Source organism: Hibiscus syriacus, unplaced genomic scaffold (genome assembly GCF_006381635.1).
Source record: "Hibiscus syriacus cultivar Baekdansim isolate YM2019G1 unplaced genomic scaffold, ASM638163v2 tig00110388_pilon, whole genome shotgun sequence".
Taxonomy (NCBI): domain Eukaryota; kingdom Viridiplantae; phylum Streptophyta; class Magnoliopsida; order Malvales; family Malvaceae; genus Hibiscus; species Hibiscus syriacus.
The window spans coordinates 1389084-1407386 of NW_024062718.1; the positions used below are offsets into that span (position 1 = coordinate 1389084).

Consider the following 18303-nt stretch of genomic DNA (forward strand, 5'->3'; position numbering starts at 1 on the left):
AAACCAACCCTCCTCTTTCCCTTCACTCTCACCACCCAATTTCTCTCCTTTAAACCTACAAAAAAAGGGTACAAATGTCTTGTCTTATCTCCTCCTATAATCTCATCCAATTCATTAACTTTTAATATAACAACCGATGGCAGCCACCACCATTAACGATATCCCTGATGTTATTCTATTGAACATCTTCGCTTCTATCTCCGACACCCGAACCCGCAACTCCATCTCCCTCGTCTGCCGTAAGTTCATGCTTTTGGACAGGGCCACGCGCCTCTCCCTCACGCTCCGCGGCAACGCCACCGACCTTTACATGATCCCCACCTGTTTCAGATCTGTCACTCATTTGGACCTCTCCTTTATCTCTCCTTGGGGTCACTCCCTTCTTTCCTCTTCTCCGCTCTTGGCTCATCGCCTCCGCGTCGCGTTCCCCGCCGTCACCTCCTTGACGGTTTATGTTAGATCGCCGTCCACGATCGAGGTTTTGGTCCAACAATGGCCTGGGTTGAAGCGTGTGAAGCTGGTGAGGTGGCACCAGCGGCTCGCCTCCTGGCCAATCGGACAAGATTTCGTTTGTCTGTTCGACCAGTGCCAGAATCTGAATTGGCTCGATCTGTCCAGCTTTTATCACTGGACCGAAGATCTGCCCCCGGTTCTTCAATATTGCCCCGAGGTATCGTCCTCGTTAGTCCACTTGAATTTGCTAACGACGTCCTTTGCTGAAGGTTTTAAGTCTCAGGAGATTAGAGATATCACCGCCGCTTGTCCTAACTTGAAGAACTTTTTGGTGGCTTGTAATTTTGATCCTAGGTACATTGGGTTCGTCGGAGATGGGACCTTGTTAGCCGTGGCTACTAACTGTCCTAAATTGACGCTTTTGCATTTGGCTGATACTTCATCCTTGGCTGATGTCCGAGGTGATCCGGAGAACGAAGGATTTACTTCCGAGGATGCGGCGCTTACCGACACTGGTGGAGTTCTTCTCCAGCTTGCCGATGCTTCAAGAGCTTGTGCTTGATGTCGGCAGGAACGTGAGGGATGCTTCGTTGGCATTGGAAATGTTGAACTCTAAATGCAAGGTTTTGAGAGTGCTGAAGCTGGGACAGTTTCATGGGATATGTCTGGCGATTGAATCTCAGCTCGACGGGATTGCCTTATGTTCGGGGCTGCGAGAGCTGTCTATTAAGAATTTGTGGGTATTTGACGAATATGGGATTGATTGCGATCGGGAGAGGGTGTTGTAAGCTGTCTAGCTTTGAAGTTCAAGGATGTAAAAGGATTAGTGAGAAGGGACTCAGGACAATGGCTTGCTTTCTAAGAAAATACTTTGGTTAAAGTCAAGATTTCTTGTTGCAAGAATCTTGATGCTGCAGCTTCATTGAGAGCTGTGGAGCCAATCCGTGATCGGATTCAATGGCTGCATATTGATTGTGTCTGGAATGGATTGGATGAGATAGGGAATTCCGAGCACAGTTTTCAGCATGACCGATTGGAAATGGGAAGCAGCAGCGAGTATGATGAAGACATGATGAGCAGGAAGAGATGCAAATACTCTTATGACGAGAGTGATTTTGACATTATGGGAAACAATGGATTTTGGTGCAAGAAATGGGAGAAGTTGCAATACCTTTCGCTTTGGATCGGTGTTGGTGAGCTTCTCACTCCATTGCCAACGGCAGGTCTTGTGGATTGCCCTAGCCTGGAGGAGATTCGAATAAAGGTGGAAGGGGATTGCAGGGAACGCCACAAACCGGCTGAACGAGCATTCGGATTGAGCTCCCTTGCAATCTACCCTCGGCTTTCAAAGATGCAACTAGATTGTGGTGAAACCATTGGGTATGCACTCACAGCACCGTCCGGCCAAATGGACCTAAGCTTGTGGGAAAGGTTTTACCTTTATGGCATCGGCGAGTTGAGGCTAAGTGAACTAGATTACTGGCCTCCGCAAGACAGGGATGTCAACCACAGGAGCCTCTCACTCCCTGCAGTTGGATTGCTGGCGGGATGTCTTGATCTTAGGAAGTTGTTTATCCACGGGACGGCTCATGAACACTTCATGATGTTCTTCCTTAAAATCCCTAACCTCAGAGACGTGCAATTGAGAGCAGACTACTATCCGGCACCGGAGAATGACATGAGTACAGAAATGAGAGCAGGGTCGTGTAGTCGCTTTGAAGCTGCACTCAATAGGCGGATCATCCTCGACTGAAATGAAGGATCCTACCCAGATTAAATCATATTTATGCTTAGTAAGAACAAGAGTAATTTTTTCCCTTTTAATTTTATGAAAAGAAATTGTCAAAAAGGCTCACACATGCCCTGCGTGTTTTTGACATGCAATCCCATCCGCCATCTTTGGCCTAATTTTGTACTGAGAAGTGCCGCGTGCTGCATCAGGCAACATTTTACAAGGCTTTATTTTTGTTTCATTCCATTTTCTTTTTATAAAAAGAAACTGCTTTTTATAATGATGAGAAATTATTAATTCTCAACAAGGTTTTTTATAATGATGGGATTTTTTTATAATGATTGAAAGATGAAAAACTAAAACAAATTGGTTTGAAAGAGAGATCAAGCAACAGCATAGTGCATGTACCTTTTTCTTGTGGTACACCTTCCCGGGGTTAGTTGCATATGAGTTCAGGAGCGATGCATTCAGGTGTTCCCGCAGATGCAGAAAATTCCTATGCAAAGAGAGATAATCAAATGTTATGGCCATTAAGCTTGTTGCAGGTGATTGGTATGGGTGACGTATCAATGATTGTGTTTTGGGAGGGATCTTGGTCAAGTCCGGGACTGATTTCTGATGAGAAAGAGGATTCATCGAAGTAGGTTTATGGATAAAAAACTAATTTGATACCATGTAGAAAATATATATTTTTGGTAAAGAGAATTATGTTTCTATTTTCGTAATGTTCACATTGAAATCGTACAGGAAATAGCCTACTAATAGGCTGAGTACATAGAGACCTATTAGGACTAAAACTTATTTAGTCCTCTGTCTTCGCGTTAGGCAAGACTACTTACACTTTGGATGAGATAAGACTTAGAATGCAATTTAACTACCGACTACTACTAACATACAGCAATTAACAATAAATAAACTACTAGTCTTTACACTATTCCAATCTACATATAACCATAAAAAAAGTAAACAAAAATCTCTCAGTTAAACATCAATCACACTTATAACTTGATGAAGCATATTCATTATTGCCATATCAACTATCAACTAGACCTATATATCTTCACCCATATTGTTGTCATAATGTCCTGGAATTTTTTTTAAGTTCTAAACCAAAAAGCAACGCAATTAGGGGTGTAGCAACTTGCTGGTAAAATCAAATATCACGACGGTTATTATTTATTAAAATAAATTAAGGACATAACAGGAACTCATGAATGGCCTAAGAAAAATTAAGTTCCAAAAATGAAGAGAATATACAAAGTGTAGATGAATATTTATCTTTAAAAAAAAAGGAGAAAGCAGAAGAAAACATTTTGAAATTAGCCATAATGGTAAAGTAAAAAATTAGAATAACAATTAAAAACAAGTGTAAGACTATTAGTAAGAGATAATAACAGTGTAAGTTTGGGAAGAAATGAGAACCCATTATCTTATGAAACTCCTCAGTTCCAAGCTAAGAACAAGAATAGTTAAGCAGCAAGGGCAGTACAATTAATTACAAAGGACATAAATCAATCCTCACCAGAATGACAGAATAGAAGCCAGTGGGAATTGGTTCAGAGTGCATTCCAGTGCTCCACAAAATCTGTGATGCTGTCTGAGATGACAATCCATATCGCTCAACATTTCTAGGAGATTCCCTGTTACTCAAACTCTCTCCATGAGAACCCTGAGAAACAGAACCAAATTTGTCAGTAAAATCTGACGGCCACCAGGTTGCATCACAAGACCCTTGCTCTGCTGAGTGATTCAAATAGCAGCCGCTATATCGCGATCACGGTGGTGTCCGAAACTACTATCGTTGAAAATAGTGGTGTGAAGTGGGATCACACCAATAGCGGTGGATCGCGGTCGCAATTTAACGAATAGCGGCATATCACGGCAATAGTGAACCGCTATTCCGCTATTTTAATTTTTTTTAAATCAACAATTTTTTATAAAAAAATCAACACTTTTAGAAAAAAAATTCAGGAGTGCAATATCCGCAATGGCCGCACTGGCATCCGCAACCACGTAACGGGACTGAAATCGTGGCCGCAGCCGCTATTTAAATCCCGTGCTGACCCTACATCATCTCGTGTATCCCCCATTTCCTCAAGTATGTGACATGAAAAACCATATTCGCATCAATCTAGGAATAATTCTCATGCAATAAAATGTTAGATGAGAAGCTTCTTTTGTAATAACTTGTTCGAGCTGGAAGCCATCAGATCTGCAAACGAAGACCATTAGACCAAATGGATAAACTTTTCTGATTCAATAGGAGTCTTCCTCAAATTTCATATAAGAGGCCAATTAAAATCTAAAATATGCTTACATCTAGAATTTCTGCTTACTTATTACTTCACAAGTACATCAGCCAGCCTATCCGAGAAACCATTTTCCCCAAGGAAATGATATATTCAGCAGGAAACTAACCCCACTTGTAAAATTATCAAAATCCTTTAGACGATCGATCAATAATCATTCTTATGTGACATAGAAAAGTGGAAAGCAAAACAACCCTAAAATGAAACTTGCTTTTTTTTTAAGGGAAACGTAATTCATAATTAACCAATAACAGCATCAAATCATAATGAAACTTAAATTCATTTCTTGCTAAATTCTTATCCACCAAAAAGAACATATATCCATTCCAATTTTCAGAAAGTAATCAGGAGTTCTCTCAAATGATTAAAATCTATTAAACAAAAAAGAAACATGAATGAAGAAGAAAATCAAATATAGATCAAATTAGAAGATCTATGAATGGGAAACGTAAGTATATAAATGATTGAAACAAATCAAAATCAGCAACGCATTCTAAAAAAAAACATTACACTAATCCTATAGCATTTGAACCTCAACTCCTCCGAATTAGCCCACAAACACGGCAGCCAGAGAGAAAGAAACCGGTGATTTACTCAGAGAGAGATTGAAAGGTGAATAAAAATAGGTAAACTATAACCATGACCACTTAACTATTATATCTTTTAATTTTAAGTTCTTAACTATTTAAATGATATCAATTAAGTCATATATTGCTCAAATTTGTACTAATACAATTAATAAAATTTATATAATTACATTTTTAATTCTTATTAATTAGATATTTTATTAATTTAGTCAAAAATTTAAATTGATTTTAGTAATCAACGAGAAATCAATTTTTATGATAAATCGTAGTCCAAATGGTGATCCCTTTTATGCAAAATATAAACTCTCAAATACTTCAATAGGGACATGGACTCCAAGTCTTTGGTTGATCACGGCCTTTAGCTCTTCATTAGTATTAAGGGAAAAGTAAATTTCTAATTTGATTTCCGTTTGCTTATCCGATGTCCAGAAAACAAAAGGTATTTTCAATATTTATTAAAATTGTTATTTTGGATTTTTTTTAGTACTTCACTCTAAATATTTATTTTGGGCCAAAAAGCCCATCCAATATGAAAATCAATAATTACAAAACAATTAATTCTCCAAAAGTAGAGGTCTTTATACTCTAAAATGAAACGCTATTGTCAAAATACTTCAAAAAATATCATTTTGAATAATATGTCGGAGGATCAAAATGATTATTTTAATAAATGTTTGAGTGTAATTTTAATATTATGTCACAATATTATTTGGGTCAAAATGGTCATGAATGTACTTTACCATAAAAAAAAACATCTAATAGTTAAGTGGCTTAATGTAAAAATAAGTACACAAGTTATACTCGATATTAACTTTTGATGTCTAAAGAATTTTTCGTTAAAAATAAGTGCATAACATTTTCTTCGTTACACTTTTGTTGGAAAAATTAATAAATAATTGAATAAAATTGATATCTTTTAATAATAAGTTATGTCACTTGGTGAACAGACTTATTATTTAGTATAAAATTGCATCAATTCAATTATACCTATTAGTTTTTCAACAAATCTCTTCATCAAAAGGTCATAACCTTTTGATTAGTTTCATCTCCTCTATAAATAGGTTAGTTAAGGCTCAATCTTAGAGATAATTCCCAAAACATTGGAATAGGAAAACTCTTAGAAATTCCTTTCAAATTTGTTCTTTCTAGTGATAGAGAAAGGCAAGATTGTGTTCGACTGATCACTACGGTTGTGCTTACTGTTGTGATCGTTTGTTGTTGTATCCTGGGAGACCGGCGTCCAACGTTACTCAAAGTACCGAGGAGAGGACAAATTTGTCTTAAGGAACTGTTCATACAAGCCTCTACAAAAATCATTCTTCGATTTATCATACTCTACTCATCTGATTCCGTGTCTACATACTAGTAAACAAATCACGTTCCTCTATTTTAATTATTTATTTATTTTGCTTTGTTCGATCATATATAATATTTATTTATTATTATTATTTTATCTCAAATTAATAATTTCGTCTAACAATCTTACGACAGATTCTTTCTTATTTTAAATCCAAGACGAACTTGATTATAAGTTTGTTCTTAATTGTACGAAAGAGTCAAATTGCATGTCATTAGGAGGAACCAAGCCAAAATGAAATTTCTCAAGCAATTTGCAGTTTCGAATGCAAACGAGTCTTCTTGTTGACTCCAAAAACTCACGTTGGTTCTAAAGGAGGATAATTATCTCTGGATCGATGATGATACACTAAACAGAGAAATGACGTCTGTGGATGTATCAACAGATGAACAACCTTGTAGACACTCCAACCATTACGAACCAGTCAAAAATGGTGGCTCCAATGCGAAAGTAATGCAAAGGTATACGCATATTAAATTCATTTAAGAATTTATCAAATTGTTTGCAACCGGTGGAAATAATCCATTGAGGCATATTTATTTGTTATAATTATTGCCTATCAAAATGTTCTGTTTTGCCTTTGTTTCATAAAATACAGTGATCACAAGCCAACTTTTGATGAAAAGTTGAGCAAAGTGAAACTTTGGTGCTACATAACAAGGCATCAAAATTAATACACATAATTGTGTTTTTGTTCCGGGTTTTATTAAATTTCCACCGTTCAACAGAAATTAGTTCTGTTTCGAGAATTAATTTATTAAATTCTCTTCGTTCAACAGAAAGTGATTCTGTTTTGGGTTTTAATCATGTTGTCCAACAGAAGTTGGTTTTGTTTCGGATTTTAAATCCTAAAATTTAACGGATTCAACAAAATAGTGTTGATTGTACATTTCTGTTTCGGGTTTTAGTTTTACTAAATTCCCGCCGTTTAACAGAAATTACTTAATTGTTGGATTTTAGTTTTGACTAAAATTCGTTGCGATAAATAAGGTACCGAACAAAATTATGATATGTATGTGAACAAAAATCGGGCCTATAATTATGTTTCAGGATTTTAATCATGTTGTTCAACAAAAATTATTTGATTTACTATTGATAACAGAAATCGTTTGGAGGTAACAACATTGTTACAAATTTTGTTTTAGAAATTTAATTTCTAATTTAATTATGTTGTTTAACATAAACAAATGGTAAAATAAATTGAATTACCTTTCAATTTATTGTTGGAATATTTACAAATTTCGGTTACGTGTTTTAAACGAAACAATGGTAACCCCACTGATTCACCTAACTTGTGATTTGAAATGTTGATTCCTATTCACTTTGAATAAAATTCAACGATGTCAGTGGTTGTGAGCCACAACGAGAAACGTGTGAAATTCATGGATAGAATTTCAATACATAAGCGACGTAAGATTTTATATTTAATCATGTTGAATATGGTCAAATATAGGATGATCCTCCTATTCATAGAGAGGATGAGATAGACATTGTTGTCATTAAAGCTTGAATGCATTCTAAGTTTCTATGTCGAAATTACGTCTTGAATGGATTGTCATATACACCATATGAAGTGTATAGTATCCAAAAGATTGCTAAAGAATTATGAATGACATTTGGTCATGTTCTAAGTTGTCACAGAACATGTGGAGGAAGCTATTTTATTACCAAATTGCCTTTAAATAAGGTAACTTACAAGAAAATAGACGATACAACATATGAGTTATGGAAATGTAGAAAAATTTCCTACAACTACATCAAAGTGTGGGGGTATCTTGTGTAAGTATAATGGTAAGTCGAGACACATACGTCATCGACATAATATCATTAAACAATTGATCTCAACTAGAGTTATCTATATTGATTTTGTAAGATCAAAAGATAATATTGTGGATCCACTAAACAATGAGTTGAATCGAGATCCATTTGATAAACATCGAAAGGAATGTGACTAAAGCCCATTAATATTTAAAGCGCTATGTGAAGGAAAACCCAACTTAGTTGACTGGAGATCCCAAGATCTAAGTTCAATGGGACAACCTACTTGCATAGACCTTGTGAGGTCATTATGGGGGTTCTTATCCCCAAGTCCATTCCTATGATGAAAACAGTGACTAAAATGTGGAAAATGTTAAGCAATGCTTTTAATGACCACTATGTGTTTTGGTGAGCCGAACAACATAAGTCACCTATGTGAGAGTGAAGTGGAGCCGCTTCAAAGAAACTATTGGGGCATAGTTCTCTAAACTCTTGCAGAACCAAGAGATGTCCACGGCTATATGGACATAACCATGAGAACCAAATTCTTGTCAGTAAGATATTTGTGTGAGGTATGTCATCGCTTACACCAACGGCAGAACAGTTCAAGGACGTCACGTCTACTGGACAACCAGTAAGGTAAACATATTTTCACAATGGAAGGTTCAAAGGGGATGCCTACCTATCATATGCAAATATCGAACGTAGAATCTATCACCATATCGAGTCAATGTTTGAAATCATCAATTTCATTCATGTGGGGGATTGTTGGAAAAATTAATAAATAATTGAATAAAATTGATGTCTTTTAATAATAAGTTATGTCACTTGGTGAACAGACTTATTATTTGGTATAAAATTGTATCAATTCAATTATACCTATTAGCTTTTCAACAAATCTCTTCATCAAAAGGTCATAACCTTTTGATTAGTTTCATCTCCTCTATAAATAGGTTAGTTAAGGCTCAATCTTAGAGACAATTCCCAAAACATTGGAATAGGAAAACTCTTAGAAATTCCTTCCAAATTTGTTCTTTTCGGTGATAGAGAAAGGCAAAATTGTGTTCGACTGATCACTACGGTTATGCTTACTGTTGTGATCGTTTGTTGTTGTATCCTGGGAGACCGACGTCCAACGTTACTCAAAGTACCGAGGAGATGACGAATTTGTCTTAAGGAAACTATTCATACAGGCCTCAACAAAAATCCTTCTTCGGTTTATCATACTCTACTCATCTGATTCCGTGTCTACATACTAGTAAACAAATCACGTTCCTCTATTTTAATTCTTTATTTATTTTGCTTTGTTCGATCATATATAATATTTATTATTATTATTTTATCTCGAATTAACAATTTTGTCTAACAACTTTAGGTGCCTAACATTTTGACATTATAATTTAGGTGTCTGGGTTGTCACCGTAATTAAAAAATATTGTTATCTTGCAAGTGTTAAGTTTATAAAATTTTATCAATTTTATTTTAAAATAAAAATGAATTTTTAATGTATTTAAAAAAACTCAAATTTCTTTAGAATTTTAAAAAAAATCTAAACTTTTAAAATTCTTAATTTCAAATCCATTTACATCTGTCACCGAAAATCTTCGACCACCATCTTCGTTGTTGAAATATTACCTACACATCACCGCTTACTCATTAAGTGGTCATTTTTCTTTACTTTTGTCCCAAATTTTAAACTTCTAAATCCTTAACCCTAAATTTAATGGGTAGATAATTTAGTAAGAATTTAATCTTAACAATCTCAAATACTGGGAGGAAGGGGGACGGTAGGGGGAGGGGAGGATATTTGAGGTGGGGAGGGAATTGAGAGGGAGCTTGGGAACAAAGGGGGTGAATGGGAGAGAATTTTTTTTATATAAAAATATATGTTTTAATAAAAATATTATCTTTATTTTTTTAAATAAAAAATTAGTAAAATATAATAGTGACACGTATCATTTAACGGTTGAATCTTATGATGTTAAAATCCAGACAACTAAAAATGTAAAGTTAAAAACATCAAACACTAAAAATTAATTTTAGATATTTTTTAAACAATTATTTTTGCATTAAGTCCAGTTAAATCACTAACGGATTAGTTAACCTAAATTATCACAAAAGCAACCATTTCGTAGTTTGTGGAAGGGTAGAGGGAAACGAAATATATATATATATATAAGAAAAAGATTTAAAATGAATATTATTAAGGTGAAGAGTGTTTAATCGTTTAATTCGGTTAATCGATATCTAAAATTTATTAATTGAATTTTTCTCTTTTAACCGTTAATCGAATCATTTTTAAAAAAAATTAACCAAACTAAACTAAATTCGGTTAATTGATCGGTTAATCGAATTAACAGAAATTTATAAATAATATATAAATATTATATATTAAATATTTTCGTTTAATTTGATTAATTTGGTTGGTTAATTCGATTCAAACCGAAGTTTAAATACTCATAAAACTAAATGATATATATAATATATTAATTATTTAATAATTTTATTTAATTTAATTAATTAATCGATTTCAAATCGAATAATCAATAATTAATTTTTAAAAAATTATCATTTACCGTCAACCGAATAGAATTTAAATTCAGTCAATTAATTCAATTTTAGCTCGATAGAGTGTGGAAAGAAGCAAGCAGTAGCAGCAGATTCAAGCCCGACTTATGAAGTGGCTCTACTGTTCTCACTCTGACCTGCCACCGCCTCTGCCACCAGCCTCCTCCTTCTCTTCCCTTCAACATATTGCTTCTTCTCAACCCAAAGGTACGTGGGATTCTTCCACAACCAAACTTTCTGCAATGGATAGACTTCTCCGGACCTTTTTTCTAATTAAATGAATGCTCCAATGCATTCATCTTTTCGGCATTTCATCTTCTTGAGAAGCAGGTTTTGCATTCTTCAGTTATTTCTTGTTTGCTGATGTTTCTGTTTCGTTCCTGGTTTCGCTTTTATCTGTGTTTCTTTGTTCTTCAACTATTTGTGAAGCTATCAGGTTTTCCTCTGCTTTAATAAAATCTTATTCTTTCTAGGTTTTGATTGGTTGAGCTGTTTGAATTGACTTATGGGAGATTGGAACAACATTTTACACTAAGCTGTCATTTTTTCATCAATAATATCATTTTCATTCTGAATCAACCATTGTAGGACAATGGCACGAAAAGGAAACCAAAATGGACCAATTAAATAATAATAAAAAATTTCATGGTATCCCCATCTGACCTTTCTCTTTACCTCCTAGTTCCATAAAACTTACTAAAAGCAATGTTAGATTATGCAAATATTAGAAAATCATTCATTTAGTTTGAACTTTGAAGAAATTAGAAGGCAAAGCTTAGCCTATTTTTGCGCCCCCCCCCCCCAAAAGAAAACCGCCTTTATATTTAAGCTTATTTAATGTGTATTAAAAAGAGATTAATGTTGGAAAAGCTGGATTGCCGTCTCATTGTTTATGCTCTTCCTTAATCCTTGAAAATTGACACATATCGAACTTGTACCAAGTTAATTGATTTAAATTTGTATTTGGTTTGGCTTTTATAGATATTCCAAAGGTTATTCTAAAGAAGGGGAAGACACAACTTTTTAAGGATGGAAGCCCAATGGTTTATAGTGGAGCAGTTGATAGAATAATCGGTAGACCACCACCTAATACTGGAGATATTGTGCTGGTAGCAGATGGGACAGAGAAACCTATTGGATGGGGCTTGTATAATTCAGTTTCCATGTTCTGTGTTCGACTCATGCAGCTAGAAGAGGAAGCAACAAGGTAGTTATTCAAAGAAGGGCAGGGTTTTGCAGTTAGGTTTTACTTACTCCATAGGGCGATTAACTTTAATTATTTCATATAGAGATCCTTCTTGTGCATTGGACATGGAGAAGCTTCTTGAAACAAGAATCAATGCAGCTATTGAGTTATGCCGTGGAGTAGGGCTTCCTTCAACCTCTACAAATGCATATCGTCTTATCAATAGTGAAGGAGACAGGTAACATTGAATTATACATGTTGGTTCAAGATTATAGGGGATAACATTTAATAAAATGTTCTTGGTGACAGACATATGCATGCACAATAGATTCACAGAAAAAAGTTCTTTTGTTCAACTTAACTGAATAATGTCGGTTTGTTCAGTTAATCAGTTTTGTTCAACTTTTGCTTTTCCCTGCTTCTCTAAATTTTCCATATGATCAAGCATTAATACCAATGTCCATTGTAAGTGTTGGACATGAGTACTTCAAAAAAATGAAGATACAAAGGAATATAGAGAATTAGGGATACTAACCACTATTCCTCATAATTCATTTTTTATTCCTACCACACTATTTCTGGAGGCTTAACTACTTATTTGCGAATTGGATGTCTCTGCTTCACTGTAGATTGTCAGGGTTAATTGTCGATGTCTTTGGAGATTTAGCAGTGGCATCATCATCTGCTGCTTGGGTTGAAAAGTACAAATCACAAGTCGAAGCATGCATCAGTAGCATTGATGAGATTAATCACATACATTGGAGACCTTCTGTTGAAATTTTAAAAGAAGGAATGGAATCAGCAGATCTTAAAGAATTGCATCCATCCACTTGTCCCCAGAGAACAAAGGTAGAAATCCCTTGAATCTAATAAGTTTCTGATTCACATTCTTCATCCACTGTTATAAAAGACTATAAAGTCTGAGCTTAAAGTTATGCTTTCATACCAAGAAAACTCTCCATGACTTGTGTCCTTGCTAATAAAATAATATTCTTCACTTAATTATGACTGATGTCATGATTGATTGACACATAAGGATTGTTCCCTTTGCACACATTCCAATCGACTGCTACTGCCATACAAAGATTGCAACCACAAACTAATGGTTTGTCATCCATTGAATTAGCTCTTTGATGCCTTTGATGTTGTTATACACTTTATCCGAAAGAAGCTTCCCACTTTTGGATTTCCCATGCCATGCATAAAAAATAGCTGAAGGCTGGAGCCAATATGAGGAAATTATTTATAGAATTATTTGTTCATGCTAGATTACTACATCGTTAATTATTTGTTTGTTGTTATTAGTACTATGGCACATCGTGAAATTTCAATATAGTTTTTCTACTTATTTCAAACTCCAGTTTAACTTTTATATATTCCTTTTTACTGGAATAAATATGTACTTTTAGATTTTCTGAACGTTCTCATTTGAGGATTCTCCTTCCAGGATCGCATATCTCATTTATAAAATGAAGACAGATATTAGATTTCGTTCTCTCTCATTTGTTCAAAAGCCATTTTCTTGATAAGTAACTATGGTCACCCTTCTACTTTGGGTTTTTGAATGCTTCATACAGTTACTGCTCTCTGTCTGTGAACTTCTGCTTTAGTGCCTCGTTTAACATGGGTCTTACAAGGCATCGTGTTACATTTTATATGTCAGGTTATAGAAAATGGAATATCTTATGCAATCTCATTGGAGGGGCAAAAGACAGGATTTTATGCTGATCAGCGTGAAAATCAAATGTTCTTATCAACGATTTCACATGGACAGGGAGTTCTTGATGTTTGCTGCTACAGTGGTGGTTTTTGCCCTAAATGCTGCAAAAGGAGGTGCAATGAGTATTACCGGTACATAAGAGCTAAAACTTTTAATGCCTACATGTACTGTTAATAGTTTTGGCTAAATAAGAGTTGTCATGGATGCCTGGCATGATTAAAATTACCATTATTAATGTTGCAATGTTGAGTTATGCATATATTTTGAAGTAATTTTCTCAAGGAGTTTCTAGAAAAATTGCAGCCAACTAATAATGGTGAAAGGGCACTAGAAATTTGTACAGTAGAATAATCATAACATAGTATTATTGGAATCACTATTTGCTTGAAATCATGTATTAAATCCTATAGTACCAAAATTCTGTCATAGACTTCGGTTTTGCCTCTTTTCTTTGCCTAATAGCTGAACTTCTTAAAATTGGAAGAAGATGACCAAAAGTTAGGAGTTGCGGAAGAATGTTCTTTATAGCAGAATCCATCTTCAAAGTTTAGCTACTAAGTTGAATTGAGTTAGTGGATATTATAGGACTTTTGACCTTAAGTTGCTTCGACTTTTAATTATCTCAATATACCTTCTTATAAAGCACATCTAAGTAGATACTTAAAAACTTGTTCTCAATGATCATAGACATTTCCAGGGACTATTTATCTGATTCTGTCTGACGCTCTTTTAGGTGTTGATACGTCGTTGCCGGCGCTAGAGCTAGCTAGAGAAAATATTGTTCTTAACAACTGGACCCTGGAAAGACATCCTTTTTGAGAGAAGATGCAACTGTATTTATGAGGGCTGCTCTTTCTAGAAAAGAATAATGGGATATAGTTCTTGATCCTCCAAAACTTGCACCAAGCAGAAAGGTATTATCTATATTTGTCATTTAGGGGGTGTTTGGTTCAAGGATTGTGGGATTCCCATTTGTGGGATTCCCATGGGATAGGAATCCCACATTCCCATGTTTGGTTGGCCGGGAATCTCATTCCCGGTAATGTTTTATTACCAATAGTAGATTTTTTGGGGTATATTACCGGGAATGTCATTACCTCCATTCCCTTAGGTATTGTAACATTACCGGCGTTTTGGACTAAAATGTCCTTAAATTTTTATTTTTTTTTTTAAAAATATCATTCTTCTATCATTGAATAATAAAAATTTTACGAATGTTAAATTACAAATTTATCCTTAAATTATTTTAGATTTACAAAAAAAATTCTATAATTAAAATTTTATATGAAGTTCAGAGATTAAAAAAAATTTACCCTTTCATTAAACCTTTTTTATATTTTTAATTTTGTAAAAAAAAATTATATAAATATTATGAATTTAATTTTTTAAAGAAAATATATAAATATTTTACAATTTGTAATATTATAAAAATATATAATAAGAACAATTTGGTCAAATATACATTCCAATAATCTTTTATTCATTTAACCAAACACGGTAATCTTACATTCCTGCTAAACCAACCAAACACAAAATACAACATTCTCAGTAATCCTATTCCCTGATAATCTTTTATTCCCACTGGTAATCTTACATTCCGTGAACCAAACGCACCCTTAGCACTATCTAATATTCCTTTAGATAACATTGGAAGGTGACCTGAATTCTGGTTTACATGTTCATGCACACTCATGCTGACAGACTAATCTGTATGCCTTATTGTTGAGTTGATTAATTTACTATCTAGTTATGCTATTCGTGTTTCTGATATTGTACAGATATCATCTACTGCATGAGTAGCTCAATCGAAATGAGTTTCTTAATTATTAATTTTGAAAGGAATTGAATCAATCTTTTCTTCGCCGTTTTTCCCAAACTAATAAATGAAGAATATGCTTTATTTTCACTTCAGTCACACAAATGAAAATGTAAAACTTCTCATGCATCTCGATTCTGGCAACTCTCATATATGAAAATTAAGCTGTGACTGTGACTGTTGCCCTTGTTGCCACATACTTGCTTTAATATTTGTCTCTTGGATGCTAATAATACCCAGGTTCTCCAAAGTGCTTCAGGCATGTACAGAAACTAAAACTCATTAGCAATGAAAATAACTAGAAGAGGTGGCCTTCTCATGACCTGCTCTTGTTCAGGAGCAATGACTCAAAGCGGGATGTTCTTGCGTACTCTTCAGGTAAGTGATTTTTCTGTATCCTGTTCTTTCTGTGACTATTCGCATTGCCTTATTACTATGTTACCGATACCTTAGAAATGCACTCTCATCCGCTTGAGGATAGTCGATGCAAGTCTTCTGCTTTATCTTTTCCTCTCTACCATTTTTTTCTCTTTTGACCATAGCAAGATTTTGTATACCTTCCATATCAGAGGATCTTTATAAATAAAAAATTTCTTTGTTGCATGGTATCATCGGCTATAAATTGAATCCAATTTAGTAGCCAGTTCAAAGCAGTTTACAAGAATAGGTAGTCCATAGTTGGTAATAAATTTGTTATGGATGATAAGCCCCTAAATTTCAAATTTGTTCGCTAAAATCAGGGTGCCGCATCGATGGCGGAGAGAAAAATTACAGTCCTAAGGCAGAGTTGAGCCGGTTGTGACCATCCTATTGACCCAGCGTACCCAGAGGGTGCTTACCTTTCGAATATCCTGCTTCGAGTACTGTGACCTTTCAATCTTTTAGAAGCATTGCATGATGATGGTGGTGGTGGTGGTGATTGTGATTCTGTCCTGTTTGCTTACATATGGAGCTGTTGCTGAAATTATACATAGAATTTACTGATAGGTGCTATTCCCGGGTTCAAATTGTAATCATTTTAATTGAGTGCAAAATTACATCAACCCTTCGACCTGAGGCTCCACGATATTGTTCATACTATTATATAGGCATAATTTAATAATTGGACCCAGAAAAGTCGGCATCTTCTTTCATTCGGAGTTTAATTGTTTTTCATAAATCTTCGGCTTATGGAGAACATCAATTTGCTTAATTGTTCATGAAAGATCACGGGACTTTGTGATCCAATATGACAACAGATCTATGTCCAATGAGTTATTTCAATCAAAGTATGCTTATTTTATGTACAACAATTTTTCTTCTACGATTGTTTGAATGATAAATGCATAATGAAAAGTACGCTACATGCCATAAAGATGGGAATGAATGGCACATGATTATTATTATTTTTTATCTTCCCGGTTCTTTAAGTTTTTGTTCTAATTAATCTGGATTGATTCGTCTAAGTTTTAGTGGATGAATCTCTCGTAGAGGATTTCTGTATACCCAATGCCACGTGAATTATCAATGACTACATATATTGAAAATTTTATATTTCTAAAGGATGAGTAAATTACAAATTTTACAACTTGGCTAAAGATAATGGAAATCTAACCCTAAAACCGGTAGTTATACTCCAAGACAGGAAGTAAAATGACCAGCTTACTGAGCATATTTTATAGTTTATCCTTTTAATAAAATTATTCTTATAATTATTACATTATCTTAATTTTATAGTTTTTATCTTTTTTTTTATCAAACTTTATTTATATTTCTATTATTAATTTGTAATACTAAATCATCTAAAAACTTTAGCTCATCAAGTGGTCAATTGGTTAAAAAAATTCTGAATAGATATTATATTGTAATCACCCCATGCTATTAAAAAAACTTAAAAAATATAAAATAAATAAATAAATAAATTTATAATTTATTTCCCATAATTCTAATGATTCCATTTATCACCGAACACTCAAAATACAACAATTACATAAACAACAAATCCAAATGATTGAACGTTACCAACTTCATGATTAACGAGGACTGCATGGCCTATATTCTACCAGAACACAAAAGGCATTTGCAAGTAATTTAATTCATAGTTTAACGATCATGCAAAGGGATTAACAGTTTCCTTTGTTAAATGGATTATAAATGTTGCAAGGTAGATCATGAGCTGCACGATCTTAACTCACCCGAAACTGCATGATTTTAACTGCTCAAAAAAAGAAAATCAGTCAAAGAATTTCCAATTCAAGGATGAATGAATACGGTCATATTAGATAGGTTGCTGGCGCCTATTATATCTGTCACCGCTCGCTCGCCCTAACAGGCTGCCGTAGCAGCCGGCTTAAATTAAGAACAAGAAAATAGCGTCTCGGTACTTGGAGAAACATATAAATGCTATAAATTTCTTGTTGAAATACTGTTATGGATAATATAAAAACAGCTAAAATCATACAGAGGAAAAGTGGGGTTGACATTAGTTTTGAAAAAAGTCAATTTGAACAGATGATACGGGTCATCTAACCTAGGATTGGCTCATTTGGAGGAAGAAAAAAATTGGGTAAACTACATGGATGACTACTTAATTATGGATATATTCTATTTTGATCATTGATCTTTTAATTTTATCAATAAAACTACTTAACAATTTAAATGATATCAATCAAATCACATATCGTTAACATTTAACGGAAGAGTTGACGTGGGTGGGATGGACCTAGGGGAAGTAGGTGGGGGTGGTCGTCCCCCTCAAAGTTTTAATTTGATATATAATTTAGATATTTTCTTTGTATTTTCTGTTGAAAATATGTTTTCATCCTCCCCTAAAATTTT

At 34.3% G+C, this 18303-nt stretch overlaps 1 protein-coding gene, 1 long non-coding RNA gene and 1 pseudogene across 2 annotated transcripts; 2 read left to right on the forward strand and 1 right to left on the reverse strand.

Annotated features, from left to right (window-relative positions):
- Positions 1 to 15: 15 nt before the first annotated feature.
- LOC120122887 (F-box/LRR-repeat MAX2 homolog A-like) lies at positions 16 to 2330 on the forward strand. Its single transcript, XM_039141930.1, is given in 4 exon segments — positions 16 to 960; positions 962 to 1187; positions 1189 to 1320; positions 1322 to 2330. Coding segments are annotated over 4 exon segments (2067 nt in total). The 5' UTR covers positions 16 to 136; the 3' UTR covers positions 2207 to 2330.
- Positions 2331 to 4311: 1981 nt separating this feature from the next.
- On the reverse strand, positions 4312 to 5087 carry LOC120123015. Its single transcript, XR_005516149.1, has 2 exons — positions 5027 to 5087; positions 4312 to 4397 (listed from the first exon to the last, which is right to left on the reverse strand). It is a non-coding gene; the product is annotated as an uncharacterized LOC120123015 (long non-coding RNA).
- A 5737-nt stretch (positions 5088 to 10824) lies between these two features.
- On the forward strand, positions 10825 to 16392 carry LOC120123001 (annotated as a pseudogene).
- Positions 16393 to 18303: the final 1911 nt, after the last annotated feature.